This window comes from Aquarana catesbeiana, linkage group LG06, assembly GCF_042186555.1.
Source record: "Aquarana catesbeiana isolate 2022-GZ linkage group LG06, ASM4218655v1, whole genome shotgun sequence".
Lineage (NCBI taxonomy): Eukaryota > Metazoa > Chordata > Amphibia > Anura > Ranidae > Aquarana > Aquarana catesbeiana.
Window position 1 is genome coordinate 321559305 of NC_133329.1, and position 14179 is coordinate 321573483.

Genomic DNA, 14179 nt, shown 5'->3' on the forward strand with positions numbered 1-14179 from the left:
CAAAGTCCCGCCTCCTTGACTGTCTCCTATGATAGACTGCACACTGGTCCAATAGGCGGGGCTTTGTTTGACAGTGGCTGCCATTTTGTCTCCAAGCTGTGTCACAGCGGGAGACTCCTGCTCTGTGTGATTCACAGCCTGGAGGAGGAGCCAGGAGGAGAGGGTGTCTGGTGGAGCTCTAGTCGCACTGTGGAGTCCAGGATCCCAGTACCATTAAAGAGCCCAGGGGTGGTTCACAAGCGTGCACTGACTGAGCTTAATTGCTAAGTCGCACGCTCTAAGGTGAGCGTTCACTACCTAAGGGGAGAACCTGAGTGATGACACTATAGCATGTTTGAACCACCTTTTGAATTGCTTGAGATATATGGATTTTCTACACTGCGGTCATTAGTGACACATTTGGATACCACCTGTGTATGCGTGAGCACTGTGATTTATGAACAATTCTCTCAGTCTGAGACCTATGGACTTTTTTGGCATGATTGCCAGAGACACAATTGTTGATCACTTATGCACATGAGCACATTTTTTCATGATCAATCCACATAATAATCTATGTACTTTGAACACTAACTCGTATAGGAGCACCTTGGATTAAGTTGTGTATTGTATATATATTTTTATCTATTTAATTAGTCACAATATTCACTGTTCGGATACAGTTATTTATTTAGGTTATTCAGTATATATTTTAAAATATCTCACCATTCGTTGATGTATGCATTTTGATCTCTACACTGATAGAGTGTGTATTACACTAATTACAGGTAGCGCAGCGTATATATCTAATCTATTTATCCTTGAACGATTTATGTGACGTGTTTAACGCTAGCAGCTTCCTTGTCATTTATTTATTTATTTTAGCATCTGGTTATTGGTGGCTCACAGGTTCCTTTTATATCTGTGTGATTCGGCCGGCAATCCTACTGAATCCTCCCTGTGATCCCTGCTGCATTGATGGGCACTGATGAGGCTGCACTTATGGGCACTGATGTGGCTGCACTTATGGGCACTAATGAGGCTGCACTTATGGGCACTGATGAGGCTGCACGTATGGGCACTGATAGGCTGTACTGATGGGCACTGATAGGCTGTACTGACAGGCACTGATAGGATTCACTGATGGGCACTTATAGACTGCATTGATGGGCACTGATGAGGCTGCATTGATGGACACCATTGAGGCTGTACTGATGGGCACCATTGAGGCTGCACTGATGGGCACTGAGGGGCTGCATTGATGGGCACTGATAGGCTGCATTGATGCGCACTGATAAGCACTGAAGAGGCTGCAGTAATGGACACTGATGAGGCTGCAATAATGGGCACTGATAAGGCTGCACTGATGGGCACTGATAGGCTGCATTAATGGGCACTGATAGGCTGCATTGATGGGCACTGATGCAGCACTGATAAGCTGCACTAATAAGGCGGCACTGATATGCTGCACTGATGGGTACTAATAGGTTGCACTGATGGACACTAATAAGCTGCACTGATGGACACTAATAGACTGCACTGATGGGCACTAATAGGCTGCACTGATGGCCAGTGGTGAGGCTGCACTGATGGGCACTAATGAGACGGCAATGTTGGGCACTGATGAGGCTGCACTGATATGCAGAACTGATGGGCACTGATAGGCTGCACTGATGGGCACTAATAGGCTGCACTGATAAGACTGCATTGATGAACATTTAACAGTGTAATTTCATGAGATAATTTACGAGAGCAGAATTAGGGGCGGGGCAGGGTAGGGGTTGAGTGGGACAACTGGTGGTCAGTAACTCTTAAGGCCTGGCTAGTAGCTCAGGACTTGAATTTTTGAGCCCTGCTATATACACAATCCTATACCCACAGTTGAACCAGAGGAAGGCAAATAACCCCAGTAAAGCAGGAATCAATTTTATACAGCATTAGAAAAATATTCTTTCCCGATTCCCCGAGAGGCAATCAGATATTCTGTGGATCAACTTTAGTATCCAGTTATATTATATACATTACATACATATACATATACAGTAAAGAATCCAGGCCTCTTTTAAAGCAAGCTACTGAGATGACCAGAACCAGCTCTTGAGGGAGTCTATTCCACATTTTCACACGTTTATCATAAATAGTCCCTTCACTTTAAAGGTATTCACATGCTAAGCACCTCGGAGGTTAGTATTTAGGTAAGTAACCATGATATCTTGCAATGAACCTTATGAGCTAGCAAGCTTAAGGTGAAACTCTGGCCATTTTTTTTCATAGAATGAAAAATGGTTAGAAACTCTCCTAGGTTCTCAAGAAAACATGAGATTTTGCAATGAACCTTATGAGCTAGCAAGCTTAATGTGACACTCCAACCATTTTTTTTAATAGAATGGAAAATGGTTATAACCTCTATCAGGTTCCTAATTCCTGTGTTTTTCTCTCACTTTCTGTCCTGGAGACACCAGAGGGAAGTTGGAGGCAATTTTCCCAAAGTCAGGGGCAGGGGCATAGATAAGGGGTGTTCAAACCCCCCTAGGGCCAAAATGAAATGCATTGTGTCCCTGCTCTGCAGCCACGCATGGCACCAGCGACAGGCTGCACTGCAGTCAGTGGCACACAGAGTGTAATAATGCCGCTGCAGCAAGTGTAATAGATCATTAGGCATACCCGCATGCACGTTGTGGTATACCGCTAGGCTGGTCTATCGGGCTCAGGCTGAAAGCTGACAGATCTATCACCAGCCAACACACTGTAGTCCTGCCCATTGCTATCTGCACCCTGTATTCCCGTTGGCTTGCAGTGCAACTCCCACCTTGGGCTTGGGAGAGGAGCTTTACCTGGAGCACAGAGTGCTTGTACAGTGCTGTGTAGCCACCAGACCCCCACATGGATGCTGCTGTCCTGTCCAGGTATGTCAATCTATCTCTTCTGGCCTAGTATCAGAGAGTCTCAGAGAGTGTCCTCAGCCTTACCTCTGCTCAGACTGCTGTGCTGCTGCTGGCATTCTGTTGTTCATACCAGATAATCGTGAGCCAGTGAGAGACTGTCAGTGATTCTGTGTGGCAACTGGCAAAGTATGTGATTGAGGCGGGCTGGGCTAAATTTTGCATTAATTGTGTTACTGACAGTTGACTGAGGCTAAGCTGAGTTTTCTATTGCTCGTTTTACTGACAGTCCAGCCTAGCACTGGCAAGCTTGTTGTGGTGCTTACTGATTCAGCAGTTGGCACCACAACATGTATGCCAATGCCAGAGCCAGGCTGAACTTTCTGCTGCCCTCAGTGGCATGCCTTGGCCCTGTTTTGCCACTGGTTCATACATATGTGGTGCAGGAAACACATTGCAATCACACTGTGTTTTTTATCTGCTGCAGGTGTCAATTCAAAGTTAACAGCTCCCCAAAAGAAGGTCGCAAACGCCGTGTTTGTATGAACCAGATCGCATGGTTGGTCAAAAAAAGGTGCCTGCACTTCTTTGGTGTGATTCAGCCCAATCAAAATGAATGGGCTCAAATCACACCACACAGAATCGCACGTGAATTGCACATGAATGCGGTGCAGTTCCTGAGCGATTCACATGCAAACGATAGTGTTAAACCAGGCTTACTGTGTTGATAGCGGCGCAATCAAGGCCCATTCATTTTGAATGGGCTCATTTTGCACCAAAGTCATGCATGCACCAATTTAGGAACCGCACTGCAACCGGTTTGCATGGTCATTTTGTGAATGCGATCCGGGGCAGGCAAACACACTGTTTTGCAACCTTTGTTTGGGGTGTTGTTAAGATAGCACTGACACCCACTGCAGATTGCAAGGGGGGTGCGATTTGAATGAGGTGCATGAAATGTGCGTGGTTTGAGAGACCTTCACACACCTGCTCAGATGTGAACCTAGCCTAAAGAAAAATCAGTGTATTCCTGGCTAGTAATTTTTCAGTTGATTATTTTTTTTAATTCTGTGATTAATTGAAAATTAAGCACATGTGAACACAGCGAGTGTGCTGCCTTCCACAAGATGGTGCCATTTGTACCCGCCCAGTAAGATTGGCTATTACAGTGCACCATCCTGTGATGGGCAGTGCATTCCCCCCTTTTTTTTATCTGTAAGGCTACTTTCACACTGAAGCGCTTTACAGACGTTTTAGCGCTAAAAATAGCACCTGCAAAACGCCTCTCCTGTCACTCCACTGTGTAAGCCCGAGTGCTTTCACACTGGAGCAGTGCACCTGCAGGACATTAAAAAAAGTCCTTCAAGCAGCATCTTTGGGGGGGTTGAGGAGCAGTGTATACACCGCTCTTCCACCATCTCTGCCCATTGGAATGCATGGGCAGCACTGCCGAAGCGCCTGTAAAGCGCTTCGGCAGCGGCGCTTTTAACACCTTCAGGGGTGTTAAAAGCGCACCGCTAGTGGTGGCAAAGTGCTGCTTAAGCAGCGCTAAAACTAGCAAAAGGACCTGTGATAAAATCAAATTAAGGAAGTGATTGCTTACCAGGGGCAGTTGTACTACAGCAGAATGGCACGGCTGGGCGAAACGACGTTATGTAACGTTGCTTTGCCCTGTGGCCACTAGGGGGCGCCCCCCCCCCAAGCCGATGCACGTGCTCGGCAGTCATGATCACCGCCGGGCTCCCACGATCGCCGCTGACACACGGAGAACCGGGATCTGTGTGTGTACCACGATCTGTCTGTTCTCCCCTCAGACAACCGGAAACTGTGTGTTTACATACACAGATCCCGGTTCTCCGTGTGTCAGCGGCGATCGCGGGAGCCTGGCGGTGATCATGACTGCCGAGCACTTGCATCGGCTCGGGGGGCGCCCCCTAGTGGCCACAGGGCGAAGCGACGTTACATAACGTCATACAGAGTATGAACAGCGATCTGTCATCTCCCTTGCACAGTCCCCTCACCCCTTCAGTTAGAACACGTACTAGGGAACACATTAATCCCTTGATGTTAACCCCTTCACTGCCAGTGACATTTTTACAGTAATCAATGCATTTTTATAGCATTGATTGCTGTATTAATGTCAGTGGCCCCAAAAATGTATCAAAATTGTCCGACGTGTCCGCCATAATGTCGCAGTCCTGATAAAAATCGAAGATCGCTGCCATTACTAGTAAAAAAAAAAAAAAAATTATAATAAAAATTCCATAAAACTATCCCCTATTTTGTAGACGCTATAACTTTTGCGAAAATATACGCTTATTGCGATTTTTTTTTTTCTTTTTTTCACAAAAAATATGTATAAGAATACATATCGGCCTATACTGAGGAAAAAATGTTTTTTTTATATATTTTTTGGGGGATATTTATTATAGCAAAAAGTTTAAAAAAATGCAATTTTTTTTTAAATTGCCGCTCTTTTTTTGTTTATAGTGCAAAAAATAAAAAATGCAGAGGTGATCAAATACCACCAAAAGAAAGCTCTATTTGTGGGGAAAAAAGGACGTCAATTTTGTTTGGGTACAATGTCGCACGACCGTGCAAGTGTCAGTTAAAGCGACGCAGTGCCGAATCGCAAAAAGTGCTCTGGTCAGGAAGGGGGTAAAATCTTTTGGGGCTGAACCTGTTAAAAAGACTTTTACTTAGTACCTGCTGCTGAACCCCCCCCCCCCCCCCAGAATAAAAATGATCTACGGCCCTGGTCAGGGGATACCCCAGCTTAGTCGATATATTATAGCTTTCCCCTTACTTTTTTCTTGATACCTGTGGTCACCAGGGCAGAAGGTGGGGGTAAATCTCCCCAAATAGGACACAGATATATAAATAAAAATCTAACAGAGCTTCTAAGCCTATTCTACCTAATACTAGAAAACGGTTGGGCTGCAGTTCCACTTTAAATCCTTCTAAGTGGCACTAATTATGATAGAATGAAGATCCAGCATCTCCGGGAACAATGGGTTAACTTATCCGCTTCCATAGAAAACGTTTAATGAACACATTGTATAGCCGATTAGAACATTCCCAGAGCTTGTACGGAAACATTATATGCATCTATTGCGTTGGCTTAATGAACAAGAGCTCATCTGGCGTTTCAATTTACGTGATTACTCTGACACTGTAGGTAATAATTTACTGTTTAGAATGATTACCAGCATGATATTTGTTTAATGAAATTTATAAACAAAAACACTCAGAACGCTGCAATTATTTGATGAATAAATATGCACATGACAAGCAGATTTCATTTCACTTTGACTTTAAAAGAAATCCTGCCAAAGTTAAAAACTGTGCTAAAAAAATGTGATTTTTAATTCTTTGAAAAATAAAAAAGTCCCTGCCCCCCAGATTGCAGCTCTCCACTAAAATATCTAATATTAATTACCAAACCTCTCCAGAGTCTTAAATTAACATCACAACCACTGTTTGGATTTAATGCTGATTTTATTGAAGTTGTTTTGCAAAGCGAAATATATTAAAATTAATAGGGCAAATGACAGTGGGTTGTTAAAATTAATTACGTTGCCATTTTCTTTTCTTTTGGTTGACGAGGCTTGGTCGTAGTAGCGAATTTCCTGTGCACCTGCTCCTGCTGTGGCCTAAGTGATATAGAGTCTGCAAATCCAGAAAATTGTAGTATCAAATCTCCACACCAACTGTGCAGCAGCACTATCATCAAATCCCTGCTGAGAGGTGGTTCCCTTCAAATCCCCGAGGATATTTTCTTTCCCGTTCCCCCTGTTTCCAGCTTGAACTCTGACCCCAGCCTTTCTCTTACATCATGCAGTAAGGTACTGTTGTAATAGTTCATCACTGAGAGGTTGCAGGCTATACATACCCATAGGCTCATTAGCAGGTCAAGAATTCACTTGCTCAAGGGCTGGCAGGGTATCAGGTTTAAGCTACTACAAATCTGGATTTTTCTATTACCATAATCGTCTAATAATTCTCTCTACATATTATCCTTAGATTATTTTATGTACATGCCGTTATTCCAAATCGAAGGTGGCCATTGATGGACAGATGTCTCCCTCTCAGGTAGACATCTGTTCATTCTGCAGAGCATAACTGAAACCGGGCTTTAGTACTCAGCTGATATCTGACAATAGCAAATGTGTGATATGGTCTGTCAAAGCCAATGTTGTGTTTGATCATGGATCTCCTTTAGAATTCTGTCTGGCTAATTCAATACACGGTGACCACTGTGCAAAGTTCACTAACCGACAGTAACCAATCAGTAGTCACAGAAATCAGATAATGCAACATAAATTCTGACTGGTTGTGATGAACGCTAAATTTTGCACTTTATATTTTGTTTTATTTGCTAAGCCCATATATTGAACACCTCATCCAGGTAACGTTTAAAGTAATTAGTCAACTGTCCTAAAGTATCAAAACTAAAGCTGGTCATAGATGTAGGAATTTTCTTTCCTGCAACCATGGGTTGCAGGAAAGAAAATTGCTTGATTTCCCCATCAACACAGTCAGTGTTGATGGGGGAATCACTGTATTGATGGGGGAATACTTCCCACAGAGCCATTGTGTTCTTCCAGCAGGGGGGCAGAGGGAGCTGTCCCTGCCGGGAGAACACAGTGATTACTGCTAGAGGCTGTAATAGACACTAGCAATAATCGCATGTAAAATCTAACAGGTTGGTTGTACCCAAGTTGATCGATCAACTTGTGTACATTCAGTCTCCCCATACATGGTTCGAATTTCGACCGGTCCCTGCTGAACCGTCTATGGCTGGCTTAACACTATAGCCGAAGATCAGGCTGCAAAACATGCCTATAAGGCCCTTTTAATTCTTTTAAATAATTTGGATGCCCCCAGTCCTTGGTGTACTGGTTACCTATTGTAGACCTCAACTTCTTTGACCTTGTTTTAAAGTATAACTGTTTTTTTCTTTTTTTATTTCTCCGTCTTGCCTGCATGTTGCAAAAAAATTAAAAAAAATCTTTTTTTGCACTACTCGCCCTCTTTGCTTCAGCAATGCTCTACTTGCCACAGCCCACTTCTGGGTTAGCCAGCAACATTTAACCCCTTCTTTAACTCCTTCTTGTGAGCACAGGCTCTCATGGACATGGTTGAGCTAGCCTACTGCAGCATTAAATGAGGTTCATAGATCATTAAATGGGAACCATTTAGTCCTGCAGAAAGGACCGCCCACCACCAGTATGAGTAGGAAGGACCAGTAACATCATTGCACCTGCCAGAAGCCTTGTGGAATTGAAGCGAAACTAAACGCTCTATGCTTACCTCCTCTATAATAGTCTGAAGCCTGTACAGGGTTCCCTCATCTTCTCTCTCCGGGTGCAGGTCTTCGGGCTTCTTTATGGCCGGTGTGGGATGATGTGCAGGAGTCAGTCATTCAGGCACACAGGGATTGTACTTGCAATGTAAGCTGAGCTGCATAGTACAATCTGCAGAAGACTGTTAACGTCCAGCATCTACCAGAACCTGGGAAAAACTTTTGGTTGGAATGATCTTTTAAACAAATACAGTATAATCACTAAATGTAAATTCCAAATAATGTTTCCAACAATTATCTATTATTTATAAAGATTTGTTATGATGACCAAACCTTCAAAAAATACTAAAAATTATTTTAGATCAGACAAATTACTATATAGCAGTTTGTACAGACAGCATAATATATCCAAATAAGAACTGTATCAAAGATTCACACATTCTCTAAATAAAAATGTGTGAATTTTGAGTGAAAAGTATTGAAACCATAGGATCAATATAACTACCGGGCGGCACAGTGGTGTAGTGGTTAGCACTCTTGCCTAGCTGTAAAAAGAGTCGCTGGTTTGAATCCCAACCACAACACTACCTGCCTGGAGTTTGTATGTTCTCCGTGTGCCTGTGTGGGTTTCCTCCAGGTACTCCGGTTTCCTCCCACACTCCAAAGACATGCTGGTAGGTTATTTGGCTTCTGTCTAAATTGTCCCTAGTATGTATGAATGTGAGTTAGGGACCTTAGATTGTAAGCTCCTTGAGGGTAGGGACTGAGGTGAATGTACAATGTATATGTAAAGCGCTGCGTAAATTGATTGCGCTATATAAGTACCATAAATAATAACTACCAAACAACATGCATTTTCATGAAGGTGTCAGCAATAGTGCTTCACATTTATTTTAGGAAATATTTACTCTTGAATGTCTCTCTTCCCCTCCACTACTCTGTGCAACAAATTCAGGTTCTGGAACAATAAAGTGGGCGACATGGTTGCTCATGTTATCCCTGAAGGGCGGCAATGTGAAAAAGTAGGGTCTGCTATTATATGTTGAAGTTGCTTTTTTTTTTAAAAAGGTCGTGTCTCAATAAAATGCAGTGCACTTCCCTGAACAGATCAGGCTGTAGACCTGTTAATCTTGTATGATTGTCCCTTTTGAGCCGCAGCACCGACAGAAGATGTTTTCTAATGCAGACTGTACCCAATGGCCGCTATGAGAAACTGCCTCTTAACAGTATGCAGTGCTTTCCTGAAAACAGGTTGTACAGTGATTCTGGCCATGTGTGGGCGCACCTTAAAAATAGAACCTGCAGTCTGTGACCAGCACCTACTTCTAAGCCCGAGGAGGAAGTGTTTTGTGAGAGGGATGAGTGGGTGTGAAAAAGATAAAAAAAAATGGCTTTCTGTTGCTAAAAAAAAGGTTAACGAGGAGGGTGTTGGTAGCTGCACGTCATTTTTCCCCCTTCTGCTTAAGCTCTAAAAATCCTACCTATTGCAAAAATGAAAGCCAGACCTGAACTTAGAAGTTTCGTGTATGTACTCATGGAAACCAGGAAAATATGTCAATTGTGAGAAATGTTTTGAAAGAAAAAAAACACTTGACCTCTGGAAGATTTACCCCCCTTCATGACCAGGCCATTTTTTGCTATTCAGCACTGCGCTACTTTAACTGGCAATTGCTCGGCCATGCAACACTATATGCAAATAAAATTTATATAATTTTTTTTCCCACACAAATAGAGCTTTCCTTTGATCGTATTTCATCACCACTAAGTTTTTTATTTTTTGCTATATAAACTAAAAAAGAGTGACAATTTTGAAACAAAAAAAATATTTTCTACTTTCTGTTAATAAACATATCCAATAAAATGTCTTCATAAATTTAGACCAAAATGTATTCTGCTACATTTCTTTGGTAAAAACAATCCCAGTAGATGTATAATTAATTGTTTGGGTGAAAGTTATAGCATCTACAAAGTATATATATTTGAAAATTGATCAGTTCTGATGTACTGCCGGCCTATCTCATTTCTCGTGGCCCTTAAAATGCCAGAAGAGTACAAATTCCATCCAAATAGTCTATTTTTGGAAAGTAGACAGTCTAAGGTATTTAGTAAGAGGCATGGTGAGTTTTTTTAAGTTGCAATTTTTTTGTCACAATTTTTTGGAAAATTAAGAAAAATATAATAAGTATTTTATTCAAATTTTTTTTTTTTTACATACTGTCACCAGTGCAGTACAGCATCATCATATGACTGGTGTGGCGGTGATCAGCGTTACTGACTGGTGACAGTATGTTAAAAAAAAAAATGTAATGTCCTATTTCAATTTTTTTTTTACATTTTTTAATTTTTTAATTTCATCACAGTAGTTTGGTGTCACCATAGTAACACTTTACTACTCTGGGGGCTGATCAGGGATTTTTTTTTTTTACACTTTGATTGCTGTTACAGTGATGATCACTGTAACAGCAATAATTTGAACTGGCGTGAATGGGTCTTATTCATAACAGCTGGGAATACTAGTGATCTGTGATTGGCTATAGCTCACATGGTACAGGGTGTTGTGATTGTCCCAGGTACCATGTGATAGCTGTGGGACAATCACAGCGTCACTCTATAGGAAACACAGCTTTTATGAATGAAATTCATTCATAAAAGCTTTGTTGACATTGTGGTCATTGAGGGGCGGCGTCGGCGCCGCTTTACAGTCGTTATTAAAACCGCCCTGCTAGCGGCCTAAAAAGGGTTAAAACCGACTGCAAAGCGCCGCTTTTCAATGGGCAGGATCGGTGAAGAAGCGGTGTATATATACACCGCTACTTCACCGCTCCAAAGATGCTGCTAGCAGGACTTTTTTTCAGCGTCCTGCCAGCGCACCGCTCCAGTATGAAAGCCCTCAGGGCTTTCACATTGGAGAGACTGCAGTGGCTGTTTCAGGGCGCTTTGCAGGCACTATAGGAACTTGCAATCTAGGGTCCCTAACTCACATCCATACATAAACATACTAGGGTCAATTTAGACAGGAGCCAATTAACCTACCATGTCTTTGGAGTGTGGGAGGAAGCCAGTGTTGCCAACTTCCTGCAACATTTTTTACTGACAAAACATGTCAAATTTACTGGCAGAGCACATTTTTTACTGGCAACCTGAAAAAATGACAGAACTCCTATTAAAAACTAGGACAACTGATATTTAAACAGTATAAACTCAATATGTAAACATTGACAATACCCATAACAAGTAATGTGCCAGGTTTACACTTAAAAAGCCAACACAGCATGACAAATTATCAGCTCTTCATATTTACAGACAGTTATCAAAAATCACTGATTTTTACAAACTGTCAGTAAATTTACTGACGGTTGGCAACCCTGAACCAGAGTACCTGGAGGAAACCCACGCAGGCACAGGGAAAACACGCAAAATCCGGGCAGGTACTGCCGTGTCACTTTAGTCACTTATCAAGTTCCCCAGATCACTATATAATCAAAAAAAATATTGAAAGTAACGGTGGTAAAGCGGCTACATACAAATGTGACTAAAATTCATGACAAGGATGTGGGTGGAAATGTAGCGCTAAGGACAAGGATGTGGGTGGAAATCTAGCGCTACATTTCCACCCACATCCCCAGATCAATAGACATGTACATTGATACTAGTTTTTAAACCCTTTTTTCAATAATTTTTAATAACGCATTTGTTTTTTGTTTTTTGTTTTTTCTATTGCAATTGCCAAGTATGCTCCCTCTTTTTTGAGCTGTATGTTTTGCTGTGAAGGTGAAATTGCACTTATTGTGTTTTTTAGCTGTGAAAGTGTCATGAGTACAGACGTTTTAAATGTGGGTTACTATCTGTCAAGGTAAATCGTTCAGGAGAGGTTGTAAAAACGTCCCATCGACATGAAGCCTTAATTGTGTGCCATTGTGTGCAACGCTGCAAATGTACATTTACCTTCATTTCTTTTCTTTTTTTTTTTTTTAAAGGTTTTCCTAATAGGCCGAAGTCTCTTAAAGTAATCATTAACCCGCACAGCCATAAAGGTGAAGCGACCAATGTGTATTATCGGCACGTTGCACCTCTTTTCAAGCTTGCTGACATTCAGACCGATGTTACAGGTAAGTTTGTTTCAGTAAATAAATCAACTGAATAGAGACAGAAAACATTGCTAAGCAACCAAGACAAGCTGAACTTTCAGTTAATCCCCACTGGCTTTCAGCTGCAGCTTAAAATACAGTAAATCAGGTTACATAGCCAATATATTTACATCGTTAGATCTGATGTTTGTTTTATTCAGAGCCATCTTCATATCGAAATCAAATTGCGAACTCTAAGAAAACAATAGTTTCTTTGCTTAAATTAAAGTGTGTTTGCAAATACTTATATCCATAAAGCTCAGGTTTTTATTCATCAGAATTCTTGGGTATTTGCTTTTTACCAAAAGTATATTCAAAGATCCTTTTTTTTTTTTTTTTTTTTTTTTTTTTTTAAATGGATCATACACACACAATGATGGCTGTACATGGTACAGATGTTCTTTAATCCTAATGTAAAAACATGCACCTGTGAACGTTTTTCTTGTTTGTCTTCTTTTAAAACAATGTTCAACATTTTGTTGATGTTGTGCATGTGCACAGACATCTAAGGATGGTTGTAATCAGAAACGTATGTAGCATCATGATGACGATCTTTAGATCTTCATTAAGCCCAGGTTCACACTGCTCCGACATGTAAGTCGCGTGACTTCCGATTCAACTTTGCCCTGCAACTTCAGTCCGACTTTGATTCGACTTAATGTGACATTTTACACTCTATGGCATTGAGGTTGTATCAAAGTCGGACCCATGTAGTGCAGGAAACTTTTCTAAAGTTGTATCAGTGAAGACTTTTAATGCAATATTCCCAATGCACACATTCCTGCTAAGATGGCTGTATTAAAAAATAGGTGCTGAAGGGACCACCGGCTAGAACCGTTGACATGCCTGAAGGGGACTTGCGTGGCTCCGAAACATCGCTTTCTGCTGTAATTATGTGATTACGGATTAAAAGTGTTTGGGCCCATTTTTGGAGATCCTGGTGCGCTGGTGACATTACTTCCTTGGGTCAGTTAAGACGGCTCTCATGAGAAAACATTGAATTTAACATGTTATGCAACTTGTGCTCTCACAAGTCGGATCCCATGTCGCACCAGTGTGAACCGTGTTATGGCGATTTTTACCTACCTCACTTAATGATATATAACATAAGTGATTAAAACCTTTTATCTATATATAAATCAACCAATGCAGTTGCAGATATAACCCATGAAATCAATAAGGAATGATAATGGTGCTAAAATACAAAGATCCAATTTATACAGAAAAGAAATGTTAGAATAGTCAGAGTTTACCAAATATAGCATAGTGATGTTACAAATACAGTGTTGCCAGTCTACAAAGATAATTGATGCAAAAGGAAGATATGGTTGCAATTGACATACACATGGTATTAAGGCAAATCCTAGGATAGAAAAAGTTAGAGAAAAGAGAACCAATATAATACATTACATAGACAGCCCTTACGTGACCATGCTTGCAGGGGGGGACACACCGAGAGGAAGAGGCCGGGTGTAGCTCTCTGTACTGATTTTATACCCTCCCCCCCCCGGCACCTGGTCATTGGTCCAGAGTTGCATCAAATTCTGATTGGCTGTAATTTCAAGTCTAGTTGGTCATCATGTTTCTCACATAAGCATTAGACTCTCTTCGGTGCCTCTCTGTCTGAAACCTGATTACCTTCGTTAAGGCTATCTCTTGATTTAAAACAGTCAGCCCACTTTGATCTTAGCCTAAATTGGCATTTCAAGGAGTTATGATCAGGTGGAGACACAATGTCTGCTTCTCACTCCAAAGACAATAGTGTAACTTATTCACTATGCAGACAAGAGACAAAAGACGTTGGTCTTTTGAGATACAGAAAACAGTAACTAGGCCCACTTCTCATGATTAAACCCAAAAATATATTAAAGCGGAGTTCCACACAA

At 41.5% G+C, this 14179-nt stretch overlaps 1 protein-coding gene across 2 annotated transcripts in view; it reads left to right on the plus strand.

The window, feature by feature from the left end:
• Positions 1–14179, plus strand: part of CERKL (CERK like autophagy regulator) — a 207969-nt gene that overhangs the window by 89173 nt on the left and 104617 nt on the right. For both annotated transcript variants that reach the window (XM_073633748.1, XM_073633749.1), the window contains exon 3: positions 12144–12275. In XM_073633748.1, the coding sequence (XP_073489849.1) occupies positions 12144–12275 (132 nt within the window). The remainder of the gene's footprint in view (positions 1–12143; positions 12276–14179) is intronic.